The sequence below is a fragment of the Cornus florida genome, unplaced genomic scaffold (genome assembly GCF_030987335.1).
Source record: "Cornus florida cultivar Cherokee Brave unplaced genomic scaffold, ASM3098733v1 CherokeeBrave_3.0.0_Hap2_Chr03, whole genome shotgun sequence".
Taxonomy (NCBI): domain Eukaryota; kingdom Viridiplantae; phylum Streptophyta; class Magnoliopsida; order Cornales; family Cornaceae; genus Cornus; species Cornus florida.
Window position 1 is genome coordinate 600,957 of NW_026775573.1, and position 14,574 is coordinate 615,530.

The 14,574-nt window shown below is 35.8% G+C and overlaps 1 protein-coding gene and 1 pseudogene across 5 annotated transcripts; one reads left to right on the top strand and one right to left on the bottom strand.

The window, feature by feature from the left end:
* The first annotated feature begins 348 nt into the window (after window positions 1-348).
* On the top strand, window positions 349-5,698 carry LOC132298890 (uncharacterized). 5 transcript variants are annotated; one of them, XM_059795235.1, is made up of 5 exons: window positions 351-629; window positions 742-823; window positions 2,367-2,410; window positions 2,570-3,558; window positions 5,011-5,698. In XM_059795235.1, exons 4-5 carry the CDS (start codon window positions 2,597-2,599, stop codon window positions 5,498-5,500), a joined length of 1,452 nt encoding a protein of 483 aa, XP_059651218.1. In that variant the 5' UTR covers window positions 351-629; window positions 742-823; window positions 2,367-2,410; window positions 2,570-2,596; the 3' UTR covers window positions 5,501-5,698. The 5 variants fall into 5 exon arrangements, with proteins under 5 accessions (XP_059651219.1, XP_059651218.1, XP_059651217.1 ...); XM_059795234.1 differs by having other exon boundaries at window positions 351-823; XM_059795233.1 differs by lacking the exon at window positions 2,367-2,410 and having other exon boundaries at window positions 352-629.
* A 614-nt stretch (window positions 5,699-6,312) lies between these two features.
* Window positions 6,313-12,684, bottom strand: LOC132298892 (exportin-2-like; annotated as a pseudogene).
* Between the last annotated feature and the right edge of the window lie 1,890 nt (window positions 12,685-14,574).

Genomic DNA, 14,574 nt, shown 5'->3' on the forward strand with positions numbered 1-14,574 from the left:
ATTATGACGGAGTAGAATTGGTGTGGACATGCTGCTGGAACAGGTACAAGGGGAAGGAGAGAGAGTGAGAGAGTTTATGTGCGGTGGGTGCCCTAGTCTTTATTTTCCTTTCATATGTTGCGGGGTTAAGTGTACTAATTTAATTTTTTTTTATACATACTAATAAAAAATATATATTTTGGGCCTACCCCTCCCTCCGCCGAAAGGGTAGGTGATGTTTGTGTGGTGACGAAGTCCATCTTCTCTTGTATATTAATTAATTTATTCCATTAAATAAAGAGGGATTAATCTATTGAATTAGAGGTCCCTTCTGACCGTACTTTTGCAGCCTTCATCTGCTGACTCATGACAATTGACAAATAATTGGACATCCATCCATCCGGATAGTCTCAAAATGCTCTCCACTTTGACAATTCTCTCACTCTCTCTCTCTATACGTACTTACATCCAAGTGTGTGTGTGTGTGTGTGTGTATAAAAGTTACGTTAGAACTACGAGGTGGTCTTCAATCAATCTTCATAGAGCACGACACCGTTTCCAGGAAGAGTACACAGGCTTTGCGCGTTTTGTGAACAAGCTGTTATCCCGTTACATATCCAAACGGTGTCGTAAACGTATGGCGCTGAAAGGTAGAAACCGACAGGAAAAGATACATGTATAATTACAGAAAAAGAAAGTGAAAAATTTGTGTGTTTGGATGTTAAGAGCTACTAATAATAACTCTTCATTTCATTCAATCAGATCTAAACCCACCCCTTCACAGCCAATCCAATTCCAATTCCAATTCCAATTCCAATTCTGCTGTTGTTTTCTTCTCCCTCGGGTACTCTCTCTCTCTCTACACACACACACACACATGAACAGTTTGTGTTTTGTGTTTAATTCTGCTTGTTGCCTTTTGTTTTCTTTTTGTGCATGTGTGTGTGTGTGTGTGTTCTTTGGGTCATGTAGAATCGTTATATGGTCTGAGGTAAGTATACTTTTTTATGCTGAAAATATGAGTTGACTTGCATGCATGATCCACCTTTATGTACATGGTTGAGGAGGTGTTTCACTTTGAATGATTTTTTATTTTCAGATTTGGTTATTACGGCTGATCCTTTTTGTGGGTCTAGGTTAATCTTGGTATTTATTTTGTGGCTTTAAAAGTAAAACTGTCAATTGGTTTTTCCTTTTTTTGTAAAGGAAATGAAAGATTTTTAAATTATCTAAATAACAAAGTGACTCTTGTTGTTATTATTACTACGAGTAATCATCATCAGATATTGACTAAGAAAATTATGGAATTCAATTTTGGTCTAATGTTATTTGATGTGGACCAGTTGATGATTGATCTATTTGTATTTGTATTTTAGACTAATGGTTTCAGGTTTGGTTGGCTTCTAGCAACTTCAAGGATAATAAATGTAGGTTTCTTAAGCATTTCAATTAATTGCCCTAATCATACTCTAATGTAGGTTTCTTAAGTGTTTCGATTTAATTCATTTCAGTCTTTTTGCTTGTGAACCTAATTTGTTAAAAGAATAAGGTACATGTCCGTTTGTTTTTTTAAAAAAAAAATTAATAGGAGTTAAAAATGGTCGCTTTGGGTTAGTTTGCAAGTTTTGAGCTTCAGAAGCACTGCATCTATTTCTTACTTAACTTAGTCTTGGATGAATTTGCACTTTGGGCTGGCATAAGCGCTGAATAACCTTGTATATCCTCCTTCAGTTATTAGGGTCGTTAATACATCACCCCTAATTAGCAAATAATTTACCAATCCACAATGATCAAGATATGCCAGTGCAATTTTTTCCCAGTACATACTTAAATTCACATTTAGTAGCTTTCACTTATATACAGCTTTTGGTGGAATTTTCTAAATTTCTTCCCAAACATTCAGAAAATGTTGATTTTTCGAAAAACTGAAATGGAAGGAGGAAAAGTGAACTCATGGGCATGAATCCATGATAAGGAGCTATTCGGTCTTGAATTGCTGGATTGCCCTGCTTTAGGACTATCTCAGCTTCAGTTTGGATTGCATTTCATTACAGTATTTTACGGTTCAATGTAGCTTGCTTGAGCCCATGAGATCATCATTTGGAATCTAAGGTGTACTATATTACTGAAGGAAGACATCAATTATTTGCAAGCCTTATTTACACTAAGTTCTCTTTTTCTTTCTCTTTCTCTTTCTTTTGTTAACTGTCATAGGCTTAGGAAGAGAGTCGTTTACTCAAGTTTTTTATTTGCTTCCACTTGAGTATTTTCTGATGATCTAAGGCCTGCTTTTAGTAAGAGATTGGTGAGCAAAACACTCTTGTGCTAAGATTTTTTTTACTTGATTTAGCTGTAGAACCTTATAGTTTATGCTTCTTCTTCTTCAGGGCCGGAGTGTGATAGTAAGAGGAGGACATTCCTGCTATCCACTGTAACTTTATGAATCTATCTTCATCAAGTTTCTGACTATGCTTATTTTACAACGTGCTTACTGATTTGATTTCATCAATAGCATGCTTTCAGATGTCTGTCGTTTGATATTAGACCCTTTACTATCCGTCCTTTTTTGAGAGATTCTTCCTCTATGCAGTAAAATGAGTTAAATAATGGGTCAGTGATGGCTGCCGCAGAAGTAAGGGCCGCTTGGCAGAGAACTGCTAATCGTTGCTTTGTCCAAGAAGATGCCAAAAGAGCTCCAAAGTTAGCTTGCTGCCCATCAGCACCTTCTTTATCCAAACAGGTTGATGCTGGACCTGCAAGTACAGAAGATGGGCAAGATAGCTCCGCCATAGGTTTCATTCCACTTCACAGGAGCCATTCATATTCTAATCTGCCCCCTGACTCAAGATGGTGGCTCCAGCTGCAACCTAATTATGGGTACCAAAGAGTTTTAACAAATGAGCAATTGAATATTTTGGAGGCAGAGAGAGAGACCTTCAGAGCTGGTGTAGCAAGCTCAAGCTCTAAATTTAGTGGAGCCCACCAAGGAAATGAAGTTGATGGTACATGTGTTAATGACAATATAAATGCTGAGCCCTCCTTCGACACTCATTCTATGATCTCTGCAACCTGTGTAAAGACAAATCCTGAAGTAATAAAGCAAGAGCTAAAAGCCGTATATAGTAAGAATGCCCAAGAACCTCTTAAAGTCAAGGAAATGGAGGAATCCTTTGAATTAATGGAGGTGGACTCTGGTGATTGTGCGGTTTCCAAGCAACCCTATGAGCTTTGCTTTGATTCAGGATATCCTGGGATTGGGAGTGTAAAAACTGAGCCATGGTGGCGCACGTCAGACACAGATGAATTGGCTTCCTTGGTAGCACAAAGATCACTTGACTTTATGGAAAACTGTGATCTTCCCCAGCCTCAGAACACATATATTAAGAGGGACCCATATTCTCATCTTGGTTGTTTTGATTGTGATGGGATTTTACCCTCATCTATAGATTGGAAGGTCCAAAATGGTCTTTCCAGTCCAACTGTTCATACAAAAGGCAGTCTCACTTCAGGAAATGCATTTGCAGAACAGTGGTTCTCAGTTCAGAGGCAGTCACATTATGGTTCAAACAAACGAATCAGGTAGCAGTTTTTAGATTTAAATTTCTACAGTTTTCAGTTTGATCATTATCTTCTAGAAGATTTTAATTTGGGTTCTCTAATTTAGAAAAGGTAAATTGTCCAAAAAGGCAAAACTAAAATAGTTGTGTCAACTATATTAAGCTTGTTTTGTAGTTTGATTTGTCTTTAAACCAGAGAACTTGATTATCAATGAATAGGCAACATACAAACACACTCTCAATCTAGGTAAACATTTCTTCTATTAAACTTGAGAATTGAGAATCACCAGATGGCCTTATCAGGAGTTGGGAGTTGAAAATCATAATTGTGAGTCCAATAAGAACCACCTTTTGTTGTTCCATTAATGATCCTCTAATTTTAATGAATTATGTGTGACTAGAGGTTCAAAATCTACGAGTTGACTTGGAGGCCAACCAAGAGACGCTGAAAGTGTAATATTAAGTCGACTTGGGAGGTCTCTTCACCATTTGGCTCCTTTTTGGTAACCTTGCCAAATCTGCCCTTGATTATTTTCGGCACACTTCCTTACCAAACACACCCGAGAACCAAAAATTATCCTTCTGTTTTTTCGTTCCCTTTCACCTGTACTCCTTGCAATTTCATCCCAACACCGACTAAAAAAAACTTACCCTCCACCACATTAGAAGATGAAATTTTTCTTTGGAAATTTAGAGGAGATATATAGAAATATTATACTTTAACAATCTAATGTCACAATTTCACGTGCACATATATGTCTCGTAACATTATGTTATAACTGTGTGTAACATGCTTTCCATATTTTTTATAGAATGTACATCATAGGGATAATCCCAAAAACCAATTACAACAATGGAAAACCAACTCTCTAAGCATAGAGTACAACTACAAGCATAGAACAAGAAATTACTGTCCATAGAACAAATTTATTCAAGAACAAGTATAATGTACATCAGAGGGAAAATCCCAAAAAACAATTACAACAATGGAAAACCAACTCTCTAAGCATAGAGTAAAGTACAAGCATAGAGCAAGAAATTACTGTCCATAGACCAAATCGATCAACAAACCATTATATATTTGTTAATTTATTTAATATATTTTATCCAACTATTATATAATCTGGTGATGTGCAGTACCTAAATTGATTTTTTCGACAATGCTATATGTGTTACTTGGTGTCTTTCGTTTATTTGGTGGATTCATTTTTATTGTTTTGTTTATTTCTAAATTATTTAGTTATTCTTTTAAACTTTTTGGGGCTATCAGAAAGCTTAACATTGCATATCAGGTTTTCCTGGCGTCAGAGACTACCGATACTACAACCTTAAATCCTGTTGTGACTTAAATCATTTTTAATGAATTATCTCAATAGACTTGATGTGGGATAAAAAATAGTTATGGTAATGTTTGTGGACTATCCATGATGGCCACATCTTTTTAACTGTATCTTGGTTTGGGTCGTGATGTTAGAAACAGTGAGAGCACAACCCACAAAGGCACAACTGAAGCACAAGCTTCTGAGAGCAATTTCGGCAAGGCTCAATTATTGGAAGCACTCTGTCATTCACAAACACGTGCGAGAGAAGCTGAGAAGGCAGCAAAGCAAGCTTATGCAGAGAAGGAGCACATCGTCAAGCTTTTTTTTAGACAGGCTTCACACCTCTTTGCCTACAAGCAGTGGTTCCGACTCCTGCAGCTAGAAAACCTTTACTTCCAGATTAAAAACAATAACCAGTTGCCATCTACTCTCTTTCCAGTGGCATTACCATGGCTACCTTACAAAACTAGGAAACTACGGAAGAGTTGGCACAAGGCTGCCAAGGGAAAACAGGGCAAGCAACTCCATCCCAGATATGACATTGGTAAGTTCGCCGTTGCTTTTGCATTAGGGTTGAGTCTTGTTGGTGCAGGGTTGCTCCTTGGCTGGACGGTGGGGTGGATGTTGCCTGCTGCCTTTTGAGCCTGTTTGTATAGTAGTTGTATCCAAACATGTCCTGGTTGCGAATGGTTTTGCAGGGAAGTTTGCTGGGATTTATTTCATTAGTTCTTGTATATATGTAAATAGTATATAGATCTGTAGGTTTTGTAGCAGAGAAATATGATGAGTTTGCACTTGTACAAAATGATGTGAAATGTTTGAATGCACCTATTCTGATTACTCCTTTGATGCCCATATACTTTTAGTTCTTTCCATTTCTTTTGATGGGTATGTATGATCTCCAGGGCAGGAATTCTTTCATTCTTCAAATTTCATGGTAATGTTTGGTTCTAGTTGGAACAATATTAAGGGCTTAGTAAATATGTGTTTTTTGATTGGATATGTTGAATTACTTACTTACCTATCAAAAAAAGAGAATTAATTACTCGTATACTGCTGACTGTATGTATGATGAAGCTCAGTTGGTTGACGGTAGATGTTCTCTATATTAAAATCTAAAACAATTATGTTAAAACTGTATTTATTTATTTATTTTTGTCTCGAGGCAAGAAATCTTATTAATAACAAAGCAAGCCAAGTCCCTGGTATACCATAGTTTGTTCAAAATGTATACAGAATTGAAAATCAAAACCTCAAAAAGAAATGTTACTAGAGTTGGTATCTCAGGTCCGCAGATATGTCTAGAGTTGGCATCAACATTGGGATTCATTGTACGTAGTAGATTAGTTCCGTATCAAAAGGTACTCAGTTTCCTCACATGGATGTCTTAACATAAAAGATTTTTGAGGTTGAAGAGATGAACATTGCATACATGTATTTTTATAGAATAAGAATGCAACAACAGAGTATGTTTTTCATAGAAAAATTGAATGGCTATTACACGCTTATATTTCCGTTGGCAATGAAAAGCGACAGAAGTGACTTGTTTGTAGCCAATCAACAATACATTGTTCATGATAGACATGCGAGCATGGCAATCGAGTGACTAATGCCATGCCAATAGTAAAACTAAACCTCTCCTTACATGTTACACACTCATCCATCGAACAACAACTGTTGTCAATCATCACCACCTTCTCCAATGCTGGATAGATGATTTACTTGAAGTATGTGTGGACAACTTGTGTTCCTTCCTCCACAGCCATCTCCATAATCATCATGGGCAAAGGGTGTTGGATGTCAGTGCGAGTTGCACCTAATGAACGTAGTTTTTCTGATGTAACAATATCCCAAGATCGAGCCAGCATCTGATCAATTAAACCTAAGATTTCCCCCCTTCAAAAAGGATATGAGGGAATAAAGAGCGCATGATATTATCATGCTGTAGCAGACTGTTGTATCCCACGAATCTATAACAACAATTCACCATGTTATTTAGTATTTCTCCAGAGTTACTATCTACTTGATAAACTCCTAGTTCCACCACAAGCTTGTCAACTCCCACTTTTACCAAATCACTCAATGATTCAAAATCTTCCGGAAAAGCCCAGCCTTCACGCAACCGCCATGAATGAAGATTTTGACTTCTTCACATCTTCTTCAACTACTGCTGCACAAATTATCAAGAATATCACTTACCTCAACAAAAATTCAGAATCTAATTAAGCTTATTGGGTACACTGTAGAATGGGGTATTAGGTTTAGAAAAGAGGAATTGTAACTAGGTTTACAGCCAGAGAAATTTGAAGGGCGGTGAGAGAGATGAAAGTGGTGGACAAGTATTTTATTAGAGTTGTGGAATCCTAAACTTTTAAGGAATTATATTTATATGATAGTTTATGAAAAATAAAGAGAAATAATATACTTATATATACTAGTAATTTGCGTCTAGTGTTCAAATCTTTAAACTTTTATTATTGCTAGTCGCACATGATTAAATAGTATAGTCTTGTCCAATTAATGTTGTATTTAATAAGTATTTAAAGATATAAAAAAATATATATTATATCTCGGGCTCGGCTAGTCAGAAAATCGACTAGCCCGTGTGCACAGCGCACACAGATACATAGCCCACATATATACAAGTATATATAATATAAAACAGATTAGTGTATATATATAACACAAATATATAATATAAAACAGATAGTGTATATATATACAAGTATATGTGTTGGGCTATAAATCTATATATATATATATATGCACGTACGGACCTTCAGCGGACCTCCAGGTTGTCTAAACTTATCATGTATGGGCTGGATTAAGTCCTTATAAATGGCTAATAAACGAGCCTCATATGAGTCTTGTTCACGAGCCTAAACGAGCTCATGTTCACAAGCCCATACGAGCCGAACCTAACGTTATTTGAACTCGACTCGTTTACTAAACAAACTTAGAAATTGTGCTCGAGCTCGGTTCGTTTGCTTAACGAACGAGCCCGATCCAAACCCTTAGAGAGCCGAACCCAAGCTCATGAACAACTCGATTCATTTGCAACCCTAAAGCTAAGTACAATGTTGTTCCACGAGCTCCATAAGAAAAGGAGGAAGATGAAAGGTATAACATGCACGGGATGTAACAAGTTTATTTCTTTTCCAACACACTTATTTAAAACTGAATTTAAGTGTATTGAAATCTATTTTCATCATCATTATTTGTTCTAAATTTCACCAAATGTTCTATATTAAAATTTAGAATAAATATATTGAAATTATATTTAAGTATGTTTAAATATCTTTTCGACGTTGCACTTAAATTATGTTTCAACACATTTGTTCTACATGTTGAAATTGTGTTAAAATTTAGAACAAATGTGTTCAAACTCAATTTAAAACAATTTAAATGTTTTTATTCAGACTCAGTGGAAGAGCTTGTGATTCCAGCCTCATGCCTCATTGCTGCAGTTGATAGTTGACACGATGAATGACTGGGCTATGTAATGAAAATGGAGTTTTAGAGTTGAAAAAAAAAAAAAGCAATTCTAGAAAATTGAACTAAAATTTTCTTCAATTTCACCAATTTTAATTCTAACATTCCAATTCCGTGCGGCCGACCTATGCATTTGTTTATCTCAAATGTTTAGGTGAGCTAAATAACCGCCAAAATAATCTGAGGGAAAATGTTAAGAATAGTTGGCTCAAATTAAGCGTGTGGACCGAGCAATACAGAAAAGTAGAGAGATGATATTTGTACGGGTTCAGACCCACCAGAGTTAACCACAAAAATCATTTACGAACGGCCCTTCAAAACAACTCAACTTGATTCTATCTGTATATATATATAAACTATATATATATATATATATATATATATAGTTTCTTTCTTCCTTAACAGCTTAAGGACACAAAATGATGCAGATGATAAAGGAATATAGAGAAGAGGGAGGAGATTTTTAAGTTGCAACATACGGAATAATTGCAACCATTTGCTCATGAAATGCATGCTGAACCAAGACTCGAGATCAACTATGACCAAACCGTTTACCAATTGCAATTGCATATGCAAGACGTGTAGAATCTGACCCCAAAAGTAGCAATCTCCATTGTTGCATAAGCAGCAAAGCAAAAAGATGTCCCAATTCCCCACAAATGAATAATCCTTCCTCATTGTCATACGAAATCCTGAACAGCCCATACAGATAGATGATTAAATGCTTGCTTTTGCACCGGAACAGTTTTGAACTAAAGCAGACAAATGACATGTTGTAAAACATCCAAAGCTAAACAAAGAGCAACTAATATCTCACAAATATCCTAGTCCCTTCAAAAATAGAGACAACAACACAAGGTCAAATTCATACTTTAAAGCATGTTTTCCACTCAGCACCAAAGATACACATAGATATATCTTACAGGGAAAAATAAAAACATATATACATGCATACAGTTAAATATAGCAAGCAAAAAAAAAAAAAGGTGACGGTGGCCCTAGCACAATGGTAAGGTTTCTCCATCGAGACCTAGAGGTCACAGATTGGAAACGAGAAACAATTGCTCAGCATGCGGAAGTAAGTGCTGCCCTTTTTGAAAAAAAGAGAAAAGAAAAATGTGGACTATATTACTATAATGTACACACTAGATTTACCAACAGCAGCAAACTTGGGGGAGTGATGTTCCTTCCCTCTTAAGCTAAAATTGAAACTTGCAAAAGAGATGGATAGGAAGCAGATTCAGAAGGTAGACAGAAAGTTTTAAGTTAAGATGTTTAACTGTGCAAAATCTTTGGCAAACAGATCTTACTAGAAAAGACTAATTAAGAAACTAAGAAGAGATTTCTAGAATTAAAAGCCTCACTGACATCACATAAATCCAGGTAAAAGTGAATATTGAAATTTACAATCAACAAGCAGATACCCAGAGCGACACTTTCCATAACGCTGTCTAGAAAATATTTTTCTGCACACAAGATAGTAATAAAAGAAGATATGAAGGAAATAATAGTAACTTCCCACATGTCTACAATCAATTAATTACCAAGAAAGCTGTTCAAGTTAAAATTTCATCTCACAAACTATATGCCACTGCGGGTAATGAATAGACCTGTGAACACCACTCAAATCCAACATGAAGTTAGTAGATAGGCTTGTGCTTAGTCATGTTTGGATTGCAATCGGGTCAACACAACTACTCCATATAAGAAAGACTTGTTTTTGTGTTTGATGCCTCAGACTCTCGGAGACCTGACCAGTTTATCAGGTTTATGAACTGTACTAACTAATATGAAGGTTACTATAAAAGGACAATATGTTAAAGCTAAATGAAATATAAGACAAAGAGATTGAGGTGTCTTCTCATTCTCATTTCTCAAGACCTATCTGATGTTTAGTTAAGTTCATCCTGTTTCTTCTATTCATCCTCCTCTTCATCCAAATGTTAGAATATCAATACATGAAACGTCAGAAGTGCTTGGAAGGTCCTCACAAAGATTTCCAGAAGCTTTGAAGTGTTCTGAAAACTCATTTGGCAATCTCATTCTTGTTCGATAAATTTTTAAGATCCAAATATTATTACAGAAGTTCAACCAGACCATTATGAGTTGTGGCCCATGTTCTACGGCTCTAAAGTGGCTCCAGTGACTGAATTAAAGTTTTAGGATTGGGATTCCGGTTCTTCCTTCTTATCCCCCATCCTTGAGTGTTTTTAAGTTCGTTAGTGATGATATCCGGTTGTACACAGACAGCGTCCAATATACACTCTGGGTTTTTCATTTCTATTCTTCGAAATTTTGTTTAGATTCAATTAGAAAATAACAAAGTCCTTTAATATTAAAAAGCTCGTTCAAACAAAGAAAAAGACGGAAAGACTGGAAAGTAGCCTATCTATACATAATAAGATAATTTTCCTCTGCAGTCCTTCTTGGAGATAAATAATCGATAGTGTTATCCTCCAGAATGCTTGAAATTTTACATCATTTTAGGTATTGAAAATGTTGAAGAGATGTGTATTAAAATGTTTGTTGCATTATATATGACCCAAAGACACCTACTTATTAATTGGATTAGATGGCCCTCAGGTTATTGATATTTTGACAGTTACCTTCAAAAAATAATGTCTCAACATGACATAAAAACAACTAGACGTGACCCTTCGCCACCCCTGGTCATATCATACATGAAATGAGTTGTTAAGCTTTAACATGTAATTTGCTAAAAGCGGAATCCAGAATAAATACATTACGACACTGTTGATTATGAAATTGGAAAGAACAAGAGATATTTCCCAAGTTTCATATTGAGAAGAGGCTATAATCCACATTATTACATCAAAGTGCCAGGACTCAAGATTCTTGCAGAAATTATAAGAACCTTCTAGGACAGAAGAGAGCATCTACTCTGATTACCTAAAGAGGGAAAACATAATAGTAAATGTGTTTATTGCAGAGTTTCTATAAAAACAATGGGCTACATTCTCAATTATATTAATGAATTGATAGCTAATCCAGTTCCTTACACCTCCATATAGAATTTAGAAGCATCTGACAATCTACAATCAATCCAATCAAAGCACCCTTTTAGAAGAAAAATGAAACTAGAATTTCAAATAGTTTCCTAGCCGTAATTGACATTCAAATTTGGAAGTTGAATAGCAGCCATTCCATAGCAAACATAGTAACATAAAGGTAAATACCATTTGAACAAGTGGGAAACAAGTATGGAAACGTACCGTGAGATAACTTCTTTCTCACAATATAGAGAGATTGTAGGAGCTGCAAAGCTGAAGCAATGCCGCTTGATTTGCTGGATCCAGATTTTCATTGATGATTTGGGGGTACATCCCTGGGGAAAGAGCAGAAAGATTTGCCGATGAAGCTACCAAAAATTGTTTTGGGTCCCTAACATCCCTCAGAGGATCTCCTCATTTCTTCCGGCATTGTACAAATGAACAAATGTAGCACCATAACACACATTTTCCCCAAAATCCGGAACATCTGGTTCCGCCTCAACTCTATCCTGCTCTGGCCGAGAAAGAAGGGTGACAATGCTGTCCAGCATTTTCCCCCAAAATCTAACAGCTGCAGGATCCAACAGGGTTGGAGATTCACAGATAAGTTTAGTTGAAGCAACTGAAGTTAACTTAAGCTCAATGAAACCTGTGATCATCTTGAGATTAGGTATCCAAAACTGCTCCAATATCACAAGAAATATACTAGGCTGAACAGCATTCATCGAATCCACAAGGCTCAGAGAACCATGTTTGACCAGAAAGAGAGACATAAATATCAGATAAAATCCCTGTTCGTCTGTACTAGGAGATGAAACAAGCTTGTTGAATATCCCAAGCACCTGAGTCAACCTACCCTCTTGGTTAAGCTCACTGGGTGACTTCTGAAGGAAGGCCTGAAGCAAACGCACAAGGGCTGCGACATTTGCAGTTCTTTTCCATGAATCAGGCAACAGGAGAATGTCAAAGATCTGTATGTAGTGCAGTGGGATTGGGGGTCTGTTCAACCCAACAAGCTGAGCCAGTAGCTGGAACGCATAAGGGAAGAACTCGAGCACATCTTTAGCCAAGATCATTTGAAGGCTGGGAAGGAGGCTTGTTTCAAAGGCCGATACAAGAGAAGATTCCTCCTCGCAGGCCCGCCTAACAAGAATGGCTACCGCCTCAAAGAAATAGTGATTAAAAAGAGGAGTTTTAGGGTTCTTACAAACTTTGTTGAGAACAGATGTCAGCCCAGTAATGCAAGGTGAAGCAATTTCACGAGGATTGGGTTGGAAGATTGGGCTCAGCTCGAGGATTGGGTGACCACATGGATCGGAGATGGTTCACGGCGGCGGCTTGGCGGATGGATTCATCAACGGCTTGGTCTGCAACGAGGCGGAGGACTACGAGGCCGAAGTTGCCGCGCTCGGCGGCAGAGGCGATGTTGTTCTCGGAATGGCGGCGTGGTTCAGGATTAGGAGAGAGAGTGTTAAGGAAGGATCGACAAAGAAATTGCAAGGTCTCAGGGTTCCATTCCATTGTTTATTGAATAAATGTTTCCCCGGTTTTTGACACTAGAGTTTTGATGATTAATATCTGGGTGTCAAAAACAAGAGAATAAACAATGGAATGGAACCATGAGACCTTGAAATTTCTTTCTCAATCCTTTCTCAACATTCTCTCTCCTAATCCTGAACCACGCGAGAACAACATCGCCTCTGCCGCAGAGAGCGACAACTTCGGCCTCGTAGTCCTCCGCCTCGTTGCAGACCAAGCCGTTGATGAATCCATCCGCCAAGAACCATCTCCGATCCCCATGGTCACCAACTCTCGAGCTGAGCCCAATCTTCCAACCCAAACAGGACCTAATTTATCTTTGAGGCCAAATTTTTTATTCAAAAGTAATGTAAAATCAATGGATTATGTGGGGCACAAACCCAATTTTGCATCCCCAATGCTCATGTTGCTAGACTTCCTTATAAATTATAAAAAAAATTATTATTTTTTTTTTAAATTTTAAATTCATGCAATTGATTCCATATTCTCAGACATAGCTGGAGGATAATCATTGAATCTAATGATGCAAGATAAATTTATGTCTGATTGTAAAATCTAAAATATAATAGGAATACCACAAAATGTATTTTATGCAAAATCTTTCATATGAAATTTATGTTGGGTCAAATGTAAAAATATATGTATATTTATATTACGTATCATACCATTCATGTATTAAAAATACCCTTTCAATTTGTACAAATAGTCCCTCATGACACGTTTAAGATAGACTTAGCCTAAATTGCCATTATATTCACATTTTACATGTTTCACTTTCATTTAAAAAAATTGTAATTGAATATGTTCGGTGAAAAAATAATGCGCTTATAAATGGTAGAGATTACATCAAAAAAATGCATTTAACTATTTAAGTGAAGTTAGAAATTGTAGCTTTTAAAATTTAACTATTTAAGTGAAGTTAAAAAATCTAGCTTTTAAAATTAGGTTTATCATTTTAGGTAACTAATTTTTTTTAGACAATATAATCCCTTTCTATTTTTTATAAATACAATTTTGTTCTTGTTACAAACAAATAGCAAACGAATATCATATTTTTTCTAGAACTCTGCAAAACATTATATTATCAAATTTCATTTTTAGATAGCATATGAATGAATTTGCTTATTTTACTGTATTACTTAAAGATCCTAAATTGAATACAAATTAATAATTATTAAATTATGTTTACCTTATTTATATTTTAGTACTGAATAAAAACAATATATCATAAACAAAATATGTGATATTAAAAATAAAAATAAAATAAAAATAAAACCAATACAAGTTGATCTTCATAAATTATTGAAATAAGTAGAATTTTATAATATTTAATATTAAAAATTTACACACATGTTTATTAGTGTAGGGGTAATATAGTAAAATAAGTAATAAATGCAACATTATTGCCGAACAACTTTAAAACTCCTTCAAGTATAAAACGTGATTTATGCAATGTGCCATCAAACGCATAATTGCGTTTTACTGATAACAATTTTATGATAGCTCTATTACTAAAAGCGCTTTCGACATTCTAACAATCCCAAACGGAATCTAATAGTGGTGTTTTCTGCATTTTATTCTAAAAACTATTGTTGTTTTGAATTCGAATACCTATTTTTTGTTATGTAAAGAATTATATATATATATATTTGTTTGTAAAAATTTATTGCAAAT

What these genes read in the sequence shown, in the direction of transcription:
- LOC132298890 (XM_059795234.1), top strand. Translation starts at nt 2,597, where the DNA reads ATGGCTGCCGCAGAAGTAAGGGCCGCTTGGCAGAGAACTGCTAATCGT. An exon ending in GGTTCAAACAAACGAATCAG is followed by an intron (nt 3,559 to 5,010) that starts GTAGCAGTTTTT and finishes TCGTGATGTTAG; the next exon opens with AAACAGTGAGAGCACAACCC.